This window comes from Pan troglodytes, chromosome 8 (genome assembly GCF_028858775.2).
Source record: "Pan troglodytes isolate AG18354 chromosome 8, NHGRI_mPanTro3-v2.0_pri, whole genome shotgun sequence".
Lineage (NCBI taxonomy): Eukaryota > Metazoa > Chordata > Mammalia > Primates > Hominidae > Pan > Pan troglodytes.
The window spans coordinates 31660532-31684670 of record NC_072406.2 but is presented as its reverse complement, the minus strand read 5'-3'; the positions used below and the strand labels follow the sequence as shown (position 1 = coordinate 31684670).

Sequence of the window (24139 nt, the reverse complement as noted above, 5' to 3'; positions counted from 1 at the left end):
GACTGCAGAAAGCTGAATATTCAAGTCAGCAGTAGAAAAAAGCTGTGAAGCAAAATTGAAGGCTCACAATATTTCTAAAGAAGGTAGAGAATGAAGGTGGGGCAAAAAGGAAAAGTTTGGTTAAAAAGTCTGTATCAGTTACAGCCCTCCACTGCCCCCTCACAATATCAAATAGCCGGGTGACAGTTCTTTTCCTGTGTGGTACAAGACCCTACATTTGTTATCTTGCAGGCAATACAAGAGGGCCTCTGACCAGGGGACCCTAGACAGAACAGGAGCAGGGAATACTGGATGGAAAAGAAAGGATTCTGAATGTTGAGTCTTCAGCCTTTCTTCTCATTGTACAGTTTTGGTAGCCAGGCTTATATTTATATCCCCAGGGGTCAGAATGGAAGATTCTTCTCTGGGGAATCTGACTGCCAAATTGTAAGGACCCAAAGATAATGATATTGGAGGTTTCCTGTGTAAATTATCTAGCAAGATTGCCATACACAGAAACACAAAGTTGACAAGCTCCGCCTATGAGCACAGAACCTCTGATTAATTATTTTATGCCTTATTTTAAAATTTGAGCACAGGACAGTTTGTCAGGCATCTTCAGAAAACCTCATGAGAGACCAAAACAAACAGAAAAATCAATTATGACAATTAATCACAGTTAAAAGCTAAAAGATGGTTTTATCTATGAGACTAGAACAAATTTCTATCTAAAGACTTAGAATAAGAGCTTTTGGAAGTAACATGATAATAGAAATAGAAAAAAAGCAAAAGAAAGATTAAAAGAAATGTAACATTTCCAAAGGGTAAAACAAAAAAGAGTTGGAAGATAGGAGAAGAAAAGTAAGAAAAGTAGAGATAACCCAAGAGGTTCAAATTTCAAATTACAGGAGTTCAGAAAAAGAAGACGACAGAGGAAAGAAAATAAAGAATTAATTCCAGAATTAAGGATCTGATTTTCTGAATTGAAAGGGTCCGGCACACGGGTTGAAAGATCCACACCAAGACATATTTTTATGAATTTCATAACACTGGGGACAAAGAGAAACCCATAAGCTTTCAGAGGAAAAAGACAGGTCCCAAAGGGCCTAGAATCAAAGCACTAGAATGCTTTGTACTTCTCAAAGCAACAATGGAAGCCACAAGGTAATGAAGCAAAAAGCCTTCAAAATTTGGAGGGAAAACTATTTCAATCAGAATTCCATAAGCATTTAAACTAGCAATTAAACAGAAAGGTTTGTAAACATTCAGGCTATTGAAAAAAACATGTATGTACCTTTCCTAGGGAAATGAGAAGGTTTTTGACTAAAATGACAGTAAAGCTTGAAAGAAATCAAGGGATCTGGGAAACAGGAGCTTCAACCCAAAACAAAGGTGAAAGGAATCCCCAAGGATATAACACGGAATGTTCCAGAATGACACCTAGCACAGAAAGAAAGATCTACACTGCAACAGGCTAGAATGTCCCAGAGGGATTCAAATAGACAAATTAATTTTGGCTGGCTCCATATTTAATATTTATTGAAACTATGTAAATAATAGTCAAATGAACTATGTCATATAATGTGTGTGTGTGTGTTTTTTTTTTTTTTTTTTTTTTTTTAGACAGCATCTCACTGTCACCCAGGCTGGAGTGCAAGGGTGTAGTAATCATAGCTCACTGCAGCCTCAACCTCCCAGGCTCAAGTGAGCCCCCTGGCTCAGCCTCCCAAGTAGCTGGGACTACAGGTGCATGCCACCACACCTAGCTAATTTTTTTTTTTTTTTTTTAGTAGAAACAGGGCCTCATTATGTTGCCCAGGCTGGTCTCAAACTTCCGAGCTCAAGCAGTCCTCCTCCCTTAGCCTCCTAAAGTGCTGGGATTACAGGTGTGAACTGCTGCGCCCAGCCTACTGTACTTTTTCTTGTGTATCTTCCTCGTGGTTTCCATGAGATAAACAACTTTTTATTTGCTCAATTTTTTTTTTTTTTTTAAAGACAGAGTCTTGCTCTGTCACCCAGGCTAGAATGCAATGGTGTGATCTTGGCTCACTGCAACCTCCGCCTCTTGGGTTCAGGCGATTCTCCTGCCTCAGCCTCCTGAGTAGCTGGGATTACAGGTGCCCACCATTGCGCCCAGCTAATTTTTGTACTTTTAGTAGAAACAGGTATCACCATGTTGGCCAGGCTGGTCTCAAACTCCTGGCCTCAAGTGATCTGCCTGCCTCAGCCTCCCAAAGTGCTGGGATTACAGGTGACAGCCACTGTGCTCAGCCTCAGGATTATTGATTTCTAGTAAGATTGTCCTACAGAAGATTCTGGCAATGGTATATTTGTCCCTGTAGCAATTCAGTATGCATTCCAAACACTTCAGGGCTGATTCCTGACGTTTTGAAAGTCACTGAAGGAAACAAAACAAAACAAAAAACCAAAAAAACCCTGAATTTATCCCAGGTAGCTTTCCTTCTTGTTCTCAATTTCCTTGTTAATTTACCTGTCACCATCCTACAAGGTGAATCTGAAGATTGCTTTGTTTACATGACACAGTTGGTTACTGTGAATCCAGTTTTGAATGGGCTACTTTATTGCACACAACAGGAGGAGGAGGAGGATGATTTATTTCTTCTTTGATCTGACACACTGACACTACTTAACCAGAATGTGATTCTGACAACCCCCTAGGGCTGCTGCAAATGAATTTAAGTGGGTTTCAGAAAAGAAAAAGGAATTCTTGACTACCAAGAACCTTTTGCATAACTAACATTTCCTTTCAGATTTTCTGCTCTTGGGCTTAAACGTTTTTAAAAAATAAACTTATTTCTGAGGGCTCTGTTCTGTTCCATTGATCTATATTTCTGTTTTGGTACCAGTACCATGCTGTTTTGGTTACTGTAGCCTTGTAGTATAGTTTGAAGTCAGGTAGTGTGATGCCTCCAGCTTTGTTCTTTTGGCTTAGGATTGACTTGGCGATGCGGGCTCTCTTTTGGTTCCATATGAACTTTGAAGTAGTTTTTTCCAATTCTGTGAAGAAAGTCATTGGTAGCTTGATGGGGATGGCATTGAATCTGTAAATTACCTTGGGCAGTATGGCCATTTTCACGATATTGATTCTTCCTACCCATGAGCAAGGAATGTTCTTCCATTTGTTTGTATCCTCTTTTATTTCCTTGAGCAGTGGTTTGTAGTTCTCCTTGAAGAGGTGCTTCACATCCCTTGTAAGTTGGATTCCTAGGTATTTTATTCTCTTTGAAGCAATTGTGAATGGGAGTTCACTCATGATTTGGCTCTCTGTTTGTCTGTTGTTGGTGTATAAGAATGCTTGTGATTTTTGTACATTGATTTTGTATCCTGAGACTTTGCTGAAGTTGCTTATCAGCTTAAGGAGATTTTGGGCTGAGACGATGGGGTTTTCTAGATAAACAATCATGTCATCTGCAAACAGGGACAATTTGACTTCCTCTTTTCCTAATTGAATACCCTTTATTTCCTTCTCCTGCCTGATTGCCCTGGCCAGAACTTCCAACACTATGTTGAATAGGAGCGGTGAGAGAGGGCATCCCTGTCTTGTGCCAGTTTTCAAAGGGAATGCTTCCAGTTTTTGCCCATTCAGTATGATATTGGCTGTGGGTTTGTCATAGATAGCTCTTATTATTTTGAAATATGTCCCATCAATACCTAATTTATTGAGAGTTTTTAGCATGAAGGGTTGTTGAATTTTGTCAAAGGCTTTTTCTGCATCTATTGAGATAATCATGTGGTTTTTGTCTTTGGCTCTGTTTATATGCTGGATTACATTTATTGATTTGCGTATGTTGAACCAGCCTTGCATCCCAGGGATGAAGCCCACTTGATCATGGTGGATAAGCTTTTTGATGTGCTGCTGGATTCGGTTTGCCAGTATTTTATTGAGGATTTTTGCATCAATGTTCATCAAGGATATTGGTCTAAAATTCTCTTTTTTGGTTGTGTCTCTGCCAGGCTTTGGTATCAGAATGATGCTGGCCTCATAAAATGAGTTAGGGAGGATTCCCTCTTTTTCTATTGATTGGACTAGTTTCAGAAGGAATGGTACCAGTTCCTCCTTGTACCTCTGGTAGAATTCGGCTGTGAATCCATCTGGTCCTGGACTCTTTTTGGTTGGTAAACTATTGATTATTGCCACAATTTCAGCTCCTGTTATTGGTCTATTCAGAGATTCAACTTCTTCCTGGTTTAGTCTTGGGAGAGTGTATATAACGCCGCTTACCTACAACTATCTGATCTTTGACAAACCTGAGAAAAACAAGCAATGGGGAAAGGATTCCCTATTTAATAAATTGTGCTGGGAAAACTGGCTAGCCATATGTAGAAAGCTGAAACTGGATCCATTCCTTACACCTTATACAAAAATCAATTCAAGATGGATTAAAGATTTAAACGTTAGACCTAAAACCATAAAAACCCTAGAAGAAAACCTAGGCATTACCATTCAGGACATAGGCGTGGGCAAGGACTTCATGTCCAAAACACCAAAAGCAATGGCAACAAAAGCCAAAATTGACAAATGGGATCTAATTAAACTAAAGAGCTTCTGCACAGCAAAAGAAACTACCATCAGAGTGAATAGGCAACCTACAACATGGGAGAAAATTTTCGCAACCTACTCATCTGACAAAGGGCTAATATCCAGAATCTACAGTGAACTCAAACAAATTTACAAGAAAAAAACAAACAACCCCATCAAAAAGTGGGCGAAGGACATGAACAGGCACTTCTCAAAAGAAGACATTTATGCAGCCAAAAAAACACATGAAAAAATGCTCATCATCACTGGCCATCAGAGAAATGCAAATCAAAACCACTATGAGATATCATCTCACACCAGTTAGAATGGCAATCATTAAAAAGTCAGGAAACAACAGGTGCTGGAGAGGATGTGGAGAAATAGGAACACTTTTACACTGTTGGTGGGACTGTAAACTAGTTCAACCATTGTGGAAGTCAGTGTGGCGATTCCTCAGGGATCTAGAACTAGAAATGCCATTTGACCCAGCCATCCCATTACTGGGTATATACCCAAATGACTATAAATCATGCTGCTATAAAGACACATGCACACGTATGTTTATTGCGGCATTATTCACAATAGCAAAGACTTGGAACCAACCCAAATGTCCAACAATGATAGACTGGATTAAGAAAATGTGGCACATATACACCATGGAATACTATGCAGCCATAAAAAATTATGAGTTCATATCCTTTGTAGGGACATGGATGAAATTGGAAACCATCATTCTCAGTAAACTATCGCAAGAACAAAAAACCAAACACCGCATATTCTCACTCATAGGTGGGAATTGAACAATGAGATCACATGGACACAGGAAGGGGAATATCATACTCTGGGGACTGTGGTGGGGAGGGGGGAGGGATAGCATTGGGAGATATACCTAATGCTAGATGACGAGTTAGTGGGTGCAGCGCACCAGCATGGCACATGTATACATATGTAACTAACCTGCACAATGTGCACATGTACCCTAAAACTTAAAGTATAATAAAAAAAAAAAAGAAAAAAAAAAAAAGAACTAAGGACCACATTAAAACAAAACAAAACAAAACAAAACAAAACAAAAAAACATAGTGTGGAGAAAAAGGAACATCTATACAATGTCGGTGGGAGTGTAAATTAGTTTGACCATTGTGGAAGACAGTATGGAGATTCCTCAAAATCCTAAAGACAGAAATACCATACGATCCAGCAATCCCATTACTGTGTATATACCCAAAGTGATATAAATTGTTCTATTATAAAGACACATGCACACGTATGATCATTGTAGCAGTATTCACAACAGCAAAAACATAAAATCAACCTAAATGCCCATCTGTGATAGACTGGATAAAGAAAATGTGATACATATACAACATAGAATACTATACAGCCATAAAAAGAATGAGATTATGTCGTTTGCAGGAAAATGGATGAACTGGAGGCCATCATTCTTAGCAAACTAATGCAGGAAAAGAAAACCAAATACTGCATGCTGTCACTTAAAAGTCGGAGGTAAATGATGAGAAAGCATGGACACAGAGGGGAACAATACACACTGGAGCCTATTGGAGGGTGGAAGGTAGGAGGAGGGAAGGGATCAGAAAAAATAACTAATGGATGCTAGTCTTAATACCTGGGTGACAAAATAGTCTGCACAACAAGCCCCTCATGACACAAGTTTACTTATGAAACAAACTGGCACATGTACCCCTTAGCTTAAAAGCAAAAAAGAAACAACATAAAATAAAAAATTCTGATGGAACTGTTTCTAAAAAAAAAAAAAAAAAAAAAAACAGTTTATTTAATAGATGATTAAGGAATAATTCATTTTTCCCTTTTAGAATGTCATATGTACATACACACCTGATATTTTTGTTGAATTTCCATCCTCTATTGCTGTCTTGCCTTGCCAAAAGCAAAGACAGTCAATAATTCAGTTACTCTAGATGTCTTGCCATGGGTAAAAATGTTAAATTTGTACACAGCTTTTAAATTCTGCCTTATGGACTCGTTTCTTCCTCTGAGGACTGTTAACTGGGGAGAACAGGGCTAGAATATAGAACCCCAGCTCTGTAAGTCAAGATGAGCCAAGGCAGGTCTATTAATTAAACCATACGGAAGTTACTTCTGGCTAGAAATAACAGATACTTTAAGATATTTTGTTTATCTGTTTCTTAAATAAAACCAATCTGGGTGGCTGATACACTTGAACATGGGTCCAAAATCCACCCTCTCTGGCTGGAATGTGTCTTCCAAATTCAAAACTTACTCAGGTTTAAGTACAAGTAGTAATCCAGGAAATTCCATCCCATTTCCCCATCTTTGGCATTTAGGAAAGGGCAGTGGGTTGACTCAGGCATGGAAAACACAGTGCCTTTGTTAGCAGAATTTTTTTTAGTGTTCAGGCTCATGTTGACAATTCCAAATTGTGATAAATGACAGAGCCAAGGAAAAAGAAACAAAAGCTAAATGGAGCAGAGTAGAGGTATGCCTTTTATACTTGGCCAGTGCCTAGTAGCCTTGGTCCAAGCTAAAGGGTCTATTTCCTGTCACAAACTGAAAAATATTTCTTAAAGATATGGAAAATTTTAAAAATCTAATTAGGAATATTTGGTTAGAAGACCTTGATTATAAAGTCTTTTCATACCTTGAAACTTATAATAGTTTTTGTTTTCCTCATTCTCTCTCCTTTCAGTTCTTTGCCTGATCACTTTTTTTTTTTTTTTTTGAGACAGAGTCTCACTCTGTTGCCCAGGCTGGAGGGCAGTGGCACGATCTCGGCTCACTGCAACATCTGCCTCCCGGGTTCAAGCAATTATCCTGCCTCAGCTTTCCGAGTAGCTGGGACTGCAGGCACCCGCCAACATGCCCAGCTAATTTTCTTATCCTTAGTAGAGACGAGGTTTCACCATGTTGGCGAAGCTGGTCTCGAACACTTGACCTCATTATCCACCCGCCTCGGCCTCCCAAAGTGCTGGGATTACAGGCAGAGCCACCAAGCCCAGCCTGCTTGATCACTTACTAAAAAGACTTGTCCTCCTATAAAAGTTTCCTTCCTACCCTTGCCTCCCCTGCCAAAAGTCAATATAAATTAGAAATGGTTGTAGTAGTAGGTGTGGTCTAGAAAGAAAGTACTATAGTAAGAAATCTAAAAGAATCCTGAAACCAACAAATACTATCTATTGCAGCAGTCCCCAACCTTTTTGGCACCAGGGACCAGTTTCATTAAAGACAACTTTTCCATGGACTTTTCCGGTTTGGTAGGAGTGGGGAGATGGTTTTGAGATGATTCAGGCACATTACATTTATTGTGTACTTTCTTTCTATTATTATTACATTGGAATATATAATGAAGTGATTATACAACTCACCATAATGTAGAATCAGTGGGATCCCTGAGCTTGTTTTCCTGCAACTAGATGGTCCCTTCTGGGGTTGATGGGAGACGGTGAAAGAACACCAGGCATTAGACTGTCCTAAGGAGCATGTAACCTAGATCCCTCGCATGCAGAGTTCACAGTAGAGTTTGTGCTCCTATGAGAATCTAATGCCGCTGCTGATCTGACAAGAGGCTGAGCTCAGGCAATAATGTGTGAGTGATGAGGAGTGACTGTAAATACGGATGAAGCTTTGCACACTCCCCTGCCCCTCACCCCCTGCTGTGTGGCCCCTAGCAGGCCATGGACCAGTACTGATCTGTGACCCAGGGGTTGGGGACTCCTGATCTATTGTAGTTGCATTGTTAGGATGGGAGGAGGAAAGGAATGTGGAGAAGAGAAGCACTGCATTTATCTGGTTAAAAATACAGAAATATACACTAGCCCTGTATGTTCCAGGTCCCCTGTAATAACCTACTCTTAAACTTTGAGGTTTCCATTTTGGACTCTAGTCGTGTCTTTGATGCTTCAGGAGCTGGCTTAACATTCAGTGATGGCACCCATTAATTATTTGATTCAAGACTGCCTTTCAATAGACTTTAAGCTCCACAAAGCCAAGGCCCTTGTCTATTTTTGCTCCTCACAATGCCTGGCACATAGAATATACTCAATAAATACTTACTGAGGCAAGTTGAATAGTGACCGGGGGAAGAGGAGGAGAAAGAAAGGATTAAGTCCAAGCCCACTGGCGTGACACACTAGATATGACCCTTGGGTTTGTTACCAGTCACTCCTTGCCCATGTCCTTTAAGATCTGGGTGTGAGTTGCCTTACACATAATGCTGTGTCATACCTCAAAGCCTTCACACACTATATACCATCTGCTGAACATACCCTTCTCTTCCCTGTAATCCATTTGGTCAAATCTTAGGCACCATTTAAAAACTCTTCCAGGTGTGGATGTCCTGAAGTTGGTGGTAATTACACCTCCCTTTATGCTACCTGCACCTTGTGCATGCATATGACCAAGTTGCCCTTTTACTTATATGCAGTGTTACTGCTACAGGTTTCAATTTATGGTTTCCATGAGAGCTCTTCATAGGCAGAGACTGGCTTCACCATCTCCGCATTTCTCTAGCAGAGAGTATGCAGCAGACGTTCATTCAAAATTCATCTGGCCACTGCTCATGTTGAGTACTGCTCCAGGCACTGAGAATACAACAGTTAACAAAACATTCTCAAACCCTGCCCTCATGGAGTTTATCGTCTAATTATGGGAGAATGACAATAAACAAAAATAGTACTGGAAATACATAAAAGAGCACTAGAAAACAGAGGGAAAGGAGAGACACAGAACAAATGTGTGCATGTGTATGTGTGCATACATGTACACACGTATACCAAGGAGAATATCTGAGGGAAAAGTGTTCCTAGCAGAAGGAACCGCAAAGTGCCAAAGCCCTGAGGTGATTGTGTAATCTGTCTGTCTGGAACACTCAAAGAACAGCAAGGGAGTAAGTACGGCAGGGTGAGAATGAGCGAGGGAAGAGCAGCAAGAGAAAATCTAGGTAAGGGCGTGTGGAAGAATAGACCATAGGAGGTCATGTAGGCCACTGTAGGACTTTGGTTTCCACTCAGAGGAAAAAAAAGAAGTCACTGGATGGTTTTGAGTAAAGGAGTGGTGGGCACTAGCTCACATCTTAACAGGGTCATGCGGCAGCTAACCTGAGCACAGGCTTTAAGGGAACAACCACAGAAGCAAGGGGACAAGGTGGGAGGCTGTTGCACCAATCCAGGGAAGAGATGAAGATGTCTGAGACCAAAATGGTGGCAGAGGATGTGTGAGAAGGGCTTCGATTCTGAATATATTTTGAAGATAAAGACAACAGCATTTGCATGTGAAATATAAGAGAGAAAGAAAGTCAAGGAAAATGATCTGGGCTGAAGGGTCTCGGGACTGAAAGACGAAGAAGCTATTAATTGAGATAGGGAAGACCATGGGAGGAGTAAGTTTTGGGGGAGGTTACATTTGAAAAGTCCATTAGACATCTTAGTAGTGATAATGAATAGGCAGTTGTATACATGGGTCTAGAATTTAGAGGAAAGACTGGCAAAGGAATGGAATTTAAAAATCTGATGCTGAATGAAATCACTAAAGAAATGTAGGTAAAAGACATCATAGAGCTTAGCCCTGGGCTGTCCAAGATTTCCAGTTGATGAGGAAGTATCAGCAAAGGAGACAAAGGAGCAGTCAGTGTGATAGAAGGAAAACCAGAAAAGTGTGGTTCCAGAAACCAAGCAAATAAAGTATTTCAAAGAGGATGGAATAATCCACCATGTCAACTACTGCTCATGGTCAAGTAAGATTAGGGCTGAAAATTTATCCCTGGATTTAGCAATGTGAAGGTCATGGGTGATCTTGACATGACTAGTTTAGCTGAGTGGTGTGGGTGAAAACATAACTGGGGTAGGCTGAAGAAAGTGGAAGGAAAGCCAGTACACTCAATTCTTTCAAGGAATCTTCCTGTAAAGAAAAGAAAAAAAAAAATGAGACACCTAGAGCAATATCAGGTCAATGTGATAGGAATTAACATTTTTACATGGTGATGGAGTTTCCATTAGAACAGGAAATACTCATGAGGAGAGAGCAAAGGATGATTATGGCTCTGTATGGATACTTCTAGCAGAGAGGGGATGGGGAATGAGATCTAGTGCCCACATGGTGGGTTGGCCCTTGCTGGGAACATAGTCATTGGAGATAAAGCAGAGCATGCGGGCAAACATGCAACTCCACAGGCGGGGTTGTAGAAATGCCTGGATGTTCTCTGTTTGCCTCTATTTTCTCAATGACACGGAAGCAAGTTCACTGGGGGAGCGTGAGATGAGAAGGGGTTATCAGAGGTTTAAGGAGGGGGAGATGGCACAGAAGTCTTTTAGAAGAGTGGAAAAGTGAATGGAAGAGGGATATTTAGTGCGATGCCTGGGCAGCAATAGAGGGCCAGTACCATGAATTGAGGGTGAGAACGGCCAGTGGTGTCCTGCCCAAGGTCAGCTTATGGATGCAGGTACAGGAACTAGACATCAGGGGTTAAAGATGTACCAAGCAAATATGATAAATATTGATTGAATCAGATTAAATTGAGTGAAACTTATTTCCTGTCATCATATAGACATCAGAAGGCCGTTTTCTCTTGGAGTCACACGCCTGTCCCACCAGCGTTTTGCCATCTTTAAGACAAAATCCACAAAACCCAGTATGCTGAAATACTCACCGCCCTTCAAATCTGTGTTTTAAAAAATCAAACAGCGCTTTTTGCATCATATCTGTGACCTGCAATTGAGCAAGCAATAAATTAAGATATGACCAAAAAAAAATTACTAATGATGATAAAACAATTTTACTTCTCTTAGGAACGCTTGAAAACCTGAGCTTTGCATCTGGAAAGAGTGGCAATATGAGGTTGCCGCATTTTTCTGCTTCTGAGTTCTGATGCAATGACAATTAAACTGAACTTATCATGATGTTTTAGTGACAAATAACATTGCAAGTGGTTTCAGTCGGTCTCCATTTGACACTATTTCCTGGACTGAGTACACTGCAGCTAGCAGAAATCTTCAAAGCAACAGCCAGGTAAACAAAACAGAAAAAGGACGAAGCAGTGTATACCACAGTTTGCAGAACAACAGGCTTTGCTGCTGTGAGCTCTCTAAGCTCTAAAGTTGGCTCCTTAAGCTGTAAAATTCAGAGAGAGGGTCGGGAGTAGGAGGCAGCATGACAAAGAAGTTCAGCATGCAAGTTAAGCTTCCTGTGGAAGGCTGCTACCCACCTCGTAGCCCTTCAGAGAAGGGCCCACTAGGACCACTGGTCGCATGGAAGGTACCACATCATACGGAGGAGTGTGCTCTGTCTGCAGAGAGAGGAGAGGCTTTTAGACGTTTCACAGGCAGGTAGAACATAAATATTTTATGTATAAGGTACTCTTTCTGAACTCCGTAATATGAGGCACTGGCTTTCCAGACATTTTATTTTCCCCACTTGCCTCTTTTCTACATAAACCCAGTCAAAGATTGGTGGGTTCATTTTCCTAAAGTTTCAAGTTACTGTTGTCTACAGTTTTCTTGCTCATCTCAAGAAATGCTACAGACCTATTCGTTCCTAAAGCAAGAGATGCTGCTTTTGAACAAAAACTAGTTGACAGAACAAAGAGAAACATGCCTCATGCAAGATAGGTGCTTTAGGCTTGACTAGAAGTTAATATTGCTTTTCGGCTGCATTTGAATTTTCTGAAGAGTTGTAGTGATTAGACCTAACATGGTTAATTACAGAGGAAAGAAAGATTGCATTACCTTTGCATCTTAGGTTTTTGTCTTACCTGTGTAAAACCTCATTTCAAAATATTATGACTCTCACTACCAATACTTTTTACCTAATCTCAAAATATTGTAACTCTCACTACTGTCAAAATTCTATATTATTGTGAGAGTTTAAGTGAACATGCATACTTATTTTAGTAAACAGTAATCATGATCCCTGCTCACAGCTTAGTGATTAATGCTATTGGATTTTTTGGTTTCCATACCTTGGTACTTCAAAGGTAAGGTTTATGTGTCTTCGAGGGAATGTGATTAATGTATAATAATATATTCAACCATGCTATAGTGGTCTCAAAAGGTTCATTATCAATGTGCATATCTAATATGATTCTCAAAAGTAGTTTTCTGTCAGATAACTAATCACGTCTTTCTGCAGTAAATTATTTCTTTTTAATAAGGGGGAGGAGCTAAATTTTGTAGCAATTTCTAAAACTATCAACACTTTTCAGGTTAATTGCTTCAAATAAAATGGTAAAATAACATCTTTCCAAAAATTAGGTAACAGCTAATTGGTTTATATTAAAATTGGCTCTTTTGATAGCATAAAATACTAAATTGACCCAAAAATGACTTTTTAAAAAAATGCATAAGAGTGATATGGCCTTAGACACTGCGATAAGCAAATCATTGCTATATGAATCTTTCTGGCTAAGGAGTGTCAAAAAATATAACTTGAGAATCACACACACCAACAGAAAAATGTTCTGTAAATGATTTTAAGAATTCAGTACACTGATGTGCAGATATGAATGTCATTTTTGCATCTGCCCGTCACTCAAGAACATTTTATTGTTGCTTAAAATTGCCCATTACAAACTTTTCTGGCTTCATTTGAATTCACATTGCCTCAGGGGAGAATTAAAAAGCATTTCAAATTCAAAAGCTTCCATCTGAGATTTTACCCATAGTCACAGATGATATAATCAGAGGGGAGAAAAATATTACCATGAGTGTGCTGTCAAATTTCACTGCCTAAAATTTCACCTAGCATTCAGAACTAATTTTAATTGACACAATCAAGGTAGAATACAGTTTTGAACAGAAAAAAAAAAAGACAAACATAATACATTGACAGCACACATACCACACAAACACCACTCTAAAAGCAACCTAAAACATAGAAAACGATCTTCTCATTGAATCTCAGGCTGTTGTTTTGTTTTTGAATTCTACATTGATGTTAACCACATTATCGATAACATAAGAAGAATGAATACCAGTGCCGAAGGCATCATAAGCATATTTCTTAAATTATTTCATTTATACCACCTGGGATCATACTGAAAATGTTTAGAAGCCAAGTCCTTATAACTATGCGGTGTAAGAACACCTTTTCCACCGTTGAAATTATGAATGTAAATTTCCTGCATTTTAGTAACAGCTACCAAGAAATTTTATCTCAAGACTTTAATTCTGAAGTGGCCCAGTGTTTGATAGGTCTTTGGTTCCTTCGATCTGTAACTGCCAACTAGCAAAGGGTCACCCGTTGCTGGTAATCAATCAGCTTCTTAATCAATAGGGTAGCTACAGAAATTACCTTATTTGATGGAATACTGGTGGTTTGTGCCCTATGAAGAATGACACCATCATTTTTATCTACTCTTCCCTGTTAACCCCATTTAGCTTGATTTTTTTTTCTTTTTTTTGAGACAGAGTTATCTAGCTCTGTTGCCCAGGCCGGAGTGCAGTGGCACGGTCTCGGCTCACTGCAATCTCCGCCTTCCGGGTTTAAGCAATTATTCTGCCACAGCCTCCCAAGTAGCTGGGATTACAGGTGCCTGCCACCATGCCAGGCTAATTTTTTGTATTTTTAGCAGAGATGAGGTTTCACCATGTTGGCCAGGCTGGTCTCAAAACTCCTGACCACAGGTGATGCACCTGCCTCAGCCTCCTAAAGGGCTGGGATTACAGGTGTGAGCCATTGCGCCCTGCCTGCTCAAATTATTTAGTGAAAAAATTGTGATAAAAGTTTTTAAAGTTTTAGAATTTAAAGGTAAGCAAACTTCAAAAACCTATCTTGACAAACATGGTTTTAGCTCACATTCCTGCTCCGTCAAGGCCCAAATGTCTTAGCGATGCCGATTTTCTAAGCTTCTGAATGATGGACACTGTTAGTCACGTGGCTGCAAACTTTAGCTGTAACAAGAAGATCGGACCCCAGAAATGGGCCCACTGTTGTGGGTGAACATCAAGCTGAGGCTATGTTAACACAAAAATCCAACTGTTGCAATTTTTGCCCGGAGTGCTGAAGTTTTCCCTTATTAAAATAATCATAATTGATTCAAAAAAAGCCAACTTTACAGTTCTGTATCTGACACCTCATTAATGACTTGAGTTCCTCCACAAACCAAAATACTTGTTTGCAGAGGAAAAGTGTTCATTATGTGGAGAGTTTGGGGGCAGAGGATAGACAGACTTGACATCACATCTGCGTGTGAGAATATATCCATGGTTTTGCCAGACTTGGCGACATTAGTATGATTCTAAAAGACAGCATGGTAGCTGTGGAAACTGATGGGTAAAAGAGGGGAAAAAAAGGGAAATTTGGGGGGAGGGTAGTGGTCCTTAAAAAATAATGCTTTAAAGCTACAAAATGGGTGAGGAAAAGGCTTTGTCTGAAGTAAGGAGAGCTCAGGAATACCCTATAGTTTCCATTTAGGGGACAAGGAGCCTCGCTGTGTAGCATCTTGGATGGCCAATGGCAAAGGCTCTACGCATGACCACTGGCTGCACTGTCCAAAGGGTGAGATGCTAAAATCTGACTGATGGAGAAGGCAAGAACATCGGGAGAATATTTATATATGACAACAGGAAAAACTCACAGTAAACCGCCAAAACAAGCCTGCAGTTTTCCACTGGTCTTGTTCATCTGCAGATTTTGCACCTAGTGGATTAGAAGTTTAAATACTGACTAAATTAAAACTTGAATACTTTTTTTTTTAGTACAAGCTATGTATCTGGATATCATAAGTCAGAATTTAGTAACTGCTTTAATATGTTTGATCATAAGTTAAATTTCTGGATTAAAGAAAGAGACAGACAGAATAAGCATGCACAATTTAGGTGCATTATGTGGAGCTGTCAGTGTTTGACATCCCTGAATGTTGAAACAAATTCCCCTGGTGGTAGATATTATTCCATCAAAAAGGATAAGTACTGTAATGGTGTTTTAACAGGTCATTCCCTGAATTTAGTTGGTTTGAAATGCATGAACTCAATTAGCTGTTGATAGGTTCTTTGCTTGGGACAGAAATGATTGTATTTAATACAACTATGGGAATTAATGCTAATGATGCCAGTGGCAGGATAGACACAGCTTATGTCAATGTAAACTTACCGATTTCTGCTTCTGCTTAGCTACAGCAGCATGGAAAAGAAACAAATAACAGAGCATGCACGTTATTGGCTTGTCAAAGGACGCAGACAGTCAACAGGACTAGAAATGTGACGCAGTGCAGTTGAGCAGGTGGACAATGGGAGCTTGGAAGTTAATGTTACCTTCTTAAAGAAGGGCATTCTTTTCTCTTTGGAGTGGGGTGACGTTACACTGTTTGCACTGGGTTTAGGGGAGCGGTGGTTTGCTGGAATATCATTTTCTTCTGCATCTAAGCCAGTAGCATCTATGTCTATAGCTATATACAGACAAACAATTCAAAAATCAGGTGGACAGGAGAGGAAAAATAGGTTATAAAAAAATAAAATGAAAGCAAATAAAACTAACCATAGTAAAAAAAAACTATCATGAGTGCTCAACACAGTACGCAAAGAAAATTAAATTTAAAGGTAAAGCACATTAAGAATGCAAGGTAATCAAATCTAATGAAACTGAAAGATACACTTATAATCTGTTTGCTTGAATGAATCAGTTTCATGCTAGACGTCTTGAATATTTTCAGAGAAACATTTTAAATCTGTAGTTTCAAATATAATGTTGATTTTCTCTGTATCAACTGTATAAAAGTGCAGTACAGAACATTTGACTTCATTACAATATCTTAAACCAGCTTTGAGATAACAAACAACTACTTTGAAAACCTTTATTATAGGTGAATGCAAAAGTAATTGCGGTTTTTGCACTGTTGGAATTTGCCATTTGATATTGGAATACATTCTTAAATAAATGTGGTTATGTTATATATCATTTTAATGCGCATTTCTCGCTTTATGCGTTTTTTGCTAATGACTTATTACTTGCTGTTTATGTTTATTTTAGACTATGGAAATGATGTCAGACAAAAAGCGAATTTGAGTGACTTTCTTATTCGAGTTCAAAATGGGTCGTAAAGCAGTGGAGACAACTTGCAATATCAACAATGCATTTGGCCCAGGAACTGCTAATGAACGTACAGTGCGGTGGTGGTTCACGAAGCTTTGCAAAGGAGACGAGGGACTTGAAGATGAGGAGCATAGTGGCTGACCATTGGAAGTTGACAGCGACTACTCAAGAACAATCATCAAAGCTGATTCTCTTAAAACTACACGAGAAGTTGCTGAAGAATTCGACATTGACCATTCTACGGTCGTTCTACATTTGAAGCAAATCGGAAAGGTGAAAAAACTCAATAAGTAGGTGCCTCATGAGCCAAGCAAAAAAAAATTGTTGTTTGGAAGCATCTTCTCTTATTCTGTGCAACAACAATGAACCATTTCTCAGTCGGATTGTGACGTGGGACGAAAATTGGATTTTGTATGACAACCACTGACAACCAGCTCAGCTGTTGGACTGAGAAGCTCCAAAGCCAAACTTGCACCAAAAAAAAAAAAAAAAAAAAAAGGTCATGGTCACTGTTTGGTGGGCTGCTGCCGGTGTGATCCACTATAGCTTTCTGAATCCCAGCGAAAACATCACATCTGAGAAGTATGCTCAGCAGATCGATGAGATGCACCGAAAACTGCAACGCCTGCAGCCGGCGTCGGTCAACAGAAAGCGCCCAGTTCTTCTCCGTGACAACGCCTGGCTGCACATCGCACAACCGGCGCTTCAAAAGTTGAATGAATTGGGCTACGAAGTTTTGCCTCATCCATATTCACGTGACCTCTTGCCATCCAACTACCATTTCTTCAAGCATCTCGACAACTTTTTGCAGAGAAAATTCTTCCACAAGCAGCAGGATGCAGAAAGTGCTTTTCAAGAGTTTGCCAAATCCCAAAGCACGGAGTTTTATGCTACAGGAATAAACACACTTATTTCTCATTGGCAAAAATGTGTTGATTGTAATGTTTCCTATTTTGATTAATAAAGATGTATTTAGGCCTAGTTATCATTTAATATCCATGGTCCGAAACCGCAATTACATTTGCACCAACAATACAATGTGCAAAAAAAGATTTTTCTTTTTGCAGATTTTGTGTAAAAATAAGGACAGTGTGAAAAGTTTCCCTAAAATTGCAACAGACATTTGAGAAAAAGAGAGAGTGGAAAATTCTCAATCCAGTCAATGCAAAGGAGTCATACACAAGGCCAATGATTCAGGGAGGGCTCCAGGAAGGACAGGATTAACATGATTTTAGGCTGATGAAGACTAATGGGAAAACACTGGGTCCCAAGATATCCGAGTGAAACCAGTCTAATAAAATGACATTGGAAGACTTCTGGTGACTTATGCAAAGCCACTGGGTTTAACAAAAGAGGCAGAGTGGAAGGGCACGAGGACCCAAGAGGATATGCCACTGGTTTCCTCATCTGTAAAATGAAAGGTTTAGCTTTGTTGCTTGACATGTTTTACTTTTCCCATTGTTCCACCTGAAAATATAGTACTTAAAAAGTGTTACAAGAAAAAAAGATGCATAATCTCACTTCAAATTTTACAAAATCCTTCCACATGCAATCGAAATAGCTACAGAATTTTATCAACTGCAGAGTCAGAGATGGAAATAAAGATCAACTTCAAGGCTCTTATTTTTAAGATTAAAAAACTCAAAATTTAAGGGACTTGTTCTTGGCAAAAACTCGGCAGTCAGGATTCAGACCTACTCCTCCTGCGTAAGTGAGTCTATAACCCTCCGTATACCACACTGCCCACCTAAATGAGTCTGTAACTGTCCCTATACCACACTGCCCTTCCAGGCGAAGTCCCTTCTCAATGTGGGTGCCCTCTTTCAGTTCCCTTCACATCCTCAATGGGGTCATGTCCTTGATGTCAGGCGTCAGGATGACATCGTAGAGCTGGACTAGCTAGAAAATTATTCTACGGTTAAGAATCAGTCAAGGAGAAGAAAAAAAATTTACTCACTGCAGGAAAGCATCATATTATACATGTTAGTTCTCTAACAAAAACCACAGTACATTTAGATTGAAGGAAGGAACAAATTACCAGTTTGAAATAACAGACAGCTTGGTGTTACAATACAGCTACCATTCCCTGGGATACACAAGCTGAACTGCTCACAGCAGCTTCTTCTAACCTTTTCAAAGGATGGAAGATCATCTGACAGGCATTACATTATTTTTCAGTTTTGAAGTTGTTATGAATATTAAATGAAGCAGCCTTTTGAAAACTAGGCTCTCTTATTTAATTATTCCTTTTCATTTGATGAGGTAGGAAACCTGTGATGGAGTGAATACCTGCCATTGTTTGTACACTATTACAAATAATCAGCTATTGCTTGCATAATGCAGGAGGTATGATTTTCTATCAAAAAAAAAGGTAATAATGGAATTAATTCAGTCCTAATTAGGTAGACCTAATATAGTAAGTATGTCTTCCTCTTTGCCCCATCTATGCATACTGATGTGCTAAAAGGTTTAACATGTGGTATGTAGAGAAAACATAAAATGTGCCTAGGGCTTTATCCATTGCTGACTTTTATACCATCCTATAGCTAATCCTTTGCTCATATAGGAAAGTTTCCTTATGGGGCTTATTGAATGGCATAAGCCAGGCAAGAGTCTCAGAAAACTCTTCAGAAATGGTTTTCCTTGAATCTCAACTCAAGCAGCATGTTGTCAGCGCTTTCCTGGATTTGAAGGACAAAATCTGGGTCAGGAATTCATTATTCCTACAATACATGTTAACCAAAATCAAGAGTTTCCTTGCTGGTGGTAAATTCCCACAGGTTTTATCTTTCTCATCTTTTATTGGGCTCATAAAGACCACATTCAAGGGATAGTACCCTTTGAGGGCCCTTCTAAAATGAAGATAACCAGTTGGATGTCAGAATTTACAGGACCCTTGGATGGTCAAGTTCATGAGTTGAATTTTGTGATTTGCCCATTGAATCTAGCCTGCTGTGATCATCAGGTGTATTTTTGTTTTTTAAAGTAAGAGTGAGGCTGGGCATGGTGGCTCATGCCTGTAATCCCAGCAGTTTGGGAAGCCATGGTGGGTGGATCACTTGAGGTCAGGAATTCAAGGCCAACCTGGCCAACATGGTAAAATTCTGTCTCTACTAACAACACAAAGATTAGCCAGGTGTGGTGGCCGGTGCCTGTAATCCCAGCTACTTGGGACGCTGAGGTGGGAGAATCACTTGAACCTGGGAGGTGGAGGTTTCAGTGAGCTGAGATTGTGCCACTGCACTCCAGCCTGGGTGACAGTGAGACTCCATCTCAAAAAAAGAGAAAGAGTGGAAACGTATACATCTTTGGCTGCAACGTTGCCCAGGTGTTTGGCTTTCCACACACATAGCCTGAGTCAGGTTTGAAATTTACCTGTATCTGGACATGAGGGCTGAAAATCCCAAATTGAGAACTTTCTATAATGTACTAGTTCTGACATTTGGTTAACTCAGGTCTAAAAACATCTGAGTTCATTTTGAAATACGTAGAATTCTGAAACATGTGGTCACTTTCAAAACATATTAAAGAAACTTACCAAGGCAGTTAAGAAGCATTTTCAAATCTGTTCAGCTACATGTATTTTATTAGACTCAGATGGTTCTCCTTTTAATGAGAAATGTTACTCTTTTTAAATTTCATACTTATATTTCCATGCTTTAGCAAACATTAGTATTTACTTGGAAAGAACTGCTTTCATATATTTGAAAAGTCTCATTCTTCCTCACTAGCATGCATATATTATTATTAGTGACAGAGAGCCTTGGGAACATTTTTTTCTGTTTGTTTGTTTATTTATTTATTTGAGACAGGGTCTCCCTCTGTGGCCCAGGCTGGAGTGCAGTGACATAATCATGGCTCAATGCAGCCTCAACCTCCTGGACTCGAGCGAACCTCCTACCTCAGCCTCACAAGTAGCTGGGACTACAGGTGCACACCACCATACCCAGCTAATTTTTTAGAAACGGGGTCTCACTTACATTGTCCAGGCTGGTCTTGAACTCCTGGGCTCAAGTGATCCTCCTGCCTCAGCCTCCCAAAGTGCTGGGATTACAGGCGTGACCATGGCACCCAGAATAATTTTTTGAAATTTAAGTTTTGGTGTTAAAGGTTTGGGTCAAGTTAAGCAGAGCTTGGGCTTGACACATCTGTACACACGTGTGTGTGGGTGCGATGTATGTGTTCTGCAACTGGCTATGACACCAATGCCCAGATGTCAAGTGGGAAATTTTCCAAGTTCTTGACAGCATCCAAGCATATATACTTTAGGCAGATACTTATATTCTTTGGTCTGGCAATGAGTGAGGAGAATAATAGATGGGACCTTTGGAAACGATGAAAATGATCATTACAGACCCATCCACACTTGATAGTTGGAGCAGTTGTGCCTGGAGGTGGATTGGGAGAACTTCTCTTTCGAGCTTTCTGAAGTTTTCCTTTAAATCAGTTGAGCTATTGATATAAAAATTGTCTCAGAGTCCTAATATGCTTATTATACATTTTGTAGTTGGTTATAGCTCCAAGTGACTCAGTCACCAGAAAAGTCACGTGAAAGTTGGTGTATCTCTACAAAACCTTGGTGAACATTTAAATCACCTTTTTAAATATTACACTCTTCATGGAACTTTACTTTTAGTAATGTCAAACATCTGCCTACAAAATGGAATGTTATTTTACATGTATACTAACTTGTTCTTCAAAATGCAGCACCTCCTTTCACTATACAGACGGTCCTTGACATACACTGGTTCAACTTAAGATTGTGCAAGTTTATTACAAATTTTTCGGGACATAACCTTATCATAAGTCAAGGTCTGAACTTTATGATGGTTTGACGTTGGACTTTTTACTGGGTCTGTCCACGTGTTAAGTACATTTTGAGTTACAATATTTTCTATTTATGATGGGTTTAGTGAAGTGCAACTCTATCATAAGTTGGGGAGCATCTGTGTTGCCAAAACCACTGGAGGGCTACAATATGGCTGGAGGGAATGGAAGAATTTTTCTGGTATATAGAAAGAAGTGAGGCTGACATTTGCAGGCAGAACTGCTGCTTTATCGCAAGGTGACATAGTCTTTTTCCACTTTAAGAGCCTAGTAGCAGTCCCTAGAAATCACTGAAATCATCTTTGAGATATATGAGTGTAAGGTTTATATAGGAATCCCTGCAACTTCACACATTTGAGAAGGAGCAGGATAGGCCTCCCTTCCTCTGTGGATTCAGGGGCTCCGTAATTATCAAGGGAAGGTATAAGCTTCACATAATACCTACAGGGCCTTTCATTTTCATTTCATGCATACTATTTTACTTAATTTTGAGCATCTTAGAATTGCTTGCTTCAAGTTATAAGTAGATAGTTTTTGAAATTAATTTGCTTCCTAAAGCAATTCATTTACTGTGCTCAGATTTTGCTCACTTGAAAGTCCTATATTCTGTGTAGAACTTGGAATTCTATATAAACAGAACAATGGTTTGAATTGCAAAAAAAGCCCATGATCAGTATCTTAGTTTGCCAATGGCTGGGCACGGTGGCTCATGCCTGTCATCCCAACAGTTTGGGAGGCTGAGGAGGAGGATCCCTTGAACCCAGGAGTTTCAAGAACAGCCTGGGCAACATAGTGAAACCCCTTTTCTTAAAAAAAAAAAAATCCTATAGTTTTTGCTAAGAAGTCCTTGATTGGTCTCTAAAGGCCACCACCATTCAGGAATGAAGCTGATTATTAGTAATAGAGAAATCCTGTTCTTAAAGCACATCAGTCACTGTGTGACTAGTTCTTTGATTTCTGCATAGTTGTACAACTCTCTGTTTTTTATCTCTTCCCATTTCCAGCTTTCTAGAAATCACACACAGTATCATTTTGCTGAAACACCCTGGCAGTCAACCTTTACAGTCTTACTCTGATTCCCAATTACAATTCTCTTAGCAAACTAAGATACTGATCATGTGCTTTTTTTTGCAATTCAAATCATTAGTCTCCTGTCTATATAGAATTCCATGTTCTACACAGAATAGGAGAGTTCCCAGATTTAGCAAATATAAATGCAGTTAAATTTGAATTTAAAACAATGTTTTAGTATAAGTATGTTCCATACATTTTTAGTGTAAGTATGCCCCATGCAATATGTACTTAAACTAGTAAATTATTGTTTATCTGAAATTCAAATTTAAGTAGGTATGCTTTATTTTATCCAGCAACCATTAGGATGAACCCACTGCTTTGGAAAGAAAACAGTAGTTACTGTTCCCACACACATTTTCATCTTTTTTCTATACTTCTTGTCTGTGTCTTCCACAGAAGTTTTCTGGTAGAGCCCACAACAGGCCAATCCTCTATCTTCACTTTACTCTCTGTTCCTTACCTTTCTAAAGTTTTTATCCTTCTGTTTAATGTTAAGGTTATATCTCACATTGTGCTATGGTTGTTGGCAAGTATTCACCCATTTACTGCCCATGACAAGCACCATCGCAGGAACTAGGGATTAAAGGTTAATATGGCTGGGTGCAGTGGCTTACACCTGTAAACCCAGCACTTTGGGAGCCTGAGGCAGGTGGATCGCTTGAACTCAGGAGTTCGAGACCAGCCTGGGCAACATGGTGAAACTCCATCTCTACAAAAAATACAAAAATTAGCCGGGCATGGTGGTGTGCACCTGTAGTCCCAGCTACTTGGGAAGCGGAGGTGGGGGGATCACTTGAGCCCTGGAGGCAGAGGCGCAGTGAGCTGCGATCACGCCACTGCATTCCAGCGTGGGCAACAGAGTGAGACTCTGTCTCAAAAAATAAATAAATAAATAAATAAATAAATAAATACATTAATCACTTTGATCATCTACAGCAATGTAAACACTTTGACATACTTCTTTTTCCAGCCAGAAAAAAACATTTCCCCATATTGTTTGTAACTCCAAAAGGGCATGCTCACTTCTGATTCCTTTTAACATCTGCAGGGTTAACATAGTGATTCAGTGTATACATAAATTCACAAAACTGGATAGAGCTGGGGAAAGCATGAAATGCAGTATGTATTATTCAGCATTTATCACCTACTTACCAGATGATGGAGGTGTTGATTTTCTGGAACTAGGTACTATGTCACCCAGACTGGATGATGAATTTCCTCCTGATTTACTGGAGTAAAGCAAAAATTTCTATTAAATCTGACACTTATTTCGCATCCTCAAACATTTATATTATTCAGTAAACATAATTCATTATGGTTTTATTCAACTTTAAATTTATCTTTCATTTAAGGAGGAAAACAATATTTCCCAGTGGAGATTCCTGGAGTACTTGAAATAGCCACATGATGGTCTCTGATTTCAAATTCAAGGTTTAATTTTAAAAGGACCTGAGAGAATGGAAGAGAACCAGTGTAATTTCTGCAGCCCCCAAGTTACTTGCCCAGATCACAGACAGTGAAACAGCACAGATTTATTTTGCTTTTTATTTTAGAGACCCTCAGAGGCGATGCATAGAACCTTAAGGCTAACACCCAAGATTAATATTTCCTTCTTGTTTGGTTTCAGCTCCTCTGTTTTAGGCTTATTTTATTAATAGTACACTAAGATTGAAAGCACTCACGCTTTTATGAGCAATC

At 39.4% G+C, this 24139-nt stretch overlaps 1 protein-coding gene and 1 long non-coding RNA gene across 13 annotated transcripts in view; one reads left to right on the top strand and one right to left on the bottom strand.

Annotated features, from left to right (window-relative positions):
- The window catches only part of LOC129136256 (uncharacterized), a 36286-nt gene extending 18765 nt beyond the window's left edge, over window positions 1-17521 (top strand). The window contains exon 3 of the long non-coding RNA XR_010146816.1: window positions 16478-17521. This is a non-coding gene — a long non-coding RNA (uncharacterized LOC129136256). The remainder of the gene's footprint in view (window positions 1-16477) is intronic.
- CACNB2 (calcium voltage-gated channel auxiliary subunit beta 2) overlaps window positions 1-24139 on the bottom strand; it is a 403546-nt gene that overhangs the window by 14485 nt on the left and 364922 nt on the right. For 8 of the 12 annotated variants that reach the window (XM_001141982.8, XM_054660799.2, XM_003312471.6 and 5 more), the window contains 4 exons: window positions 23594-23670; window positions 15763-15896; window positions 11718-11798; window positions 11163-11221 (listed from right to left, as the gene is read on the bottom strand). In XM_001141982.8, coding sequence (XP_001141982.2) covers window positions 11163-11221; window positions 11718-11798; window positions 15763-15896; window positions 23594-23670 — 351 coding nt within the window. Of the gene's footprint in view, window positions 1-11162; window positions 11222-11717; window positions 11799-15601; window positions 15622-15762; window positions 15897-23593; window positions 23671-24139 lie in introns of all 12 variants that reach the window. The other 4 variants (XM_003312467.7, XM_003312468.6, XM_003312469.7 and 1 more) reach the window with 1 other exon arrangement.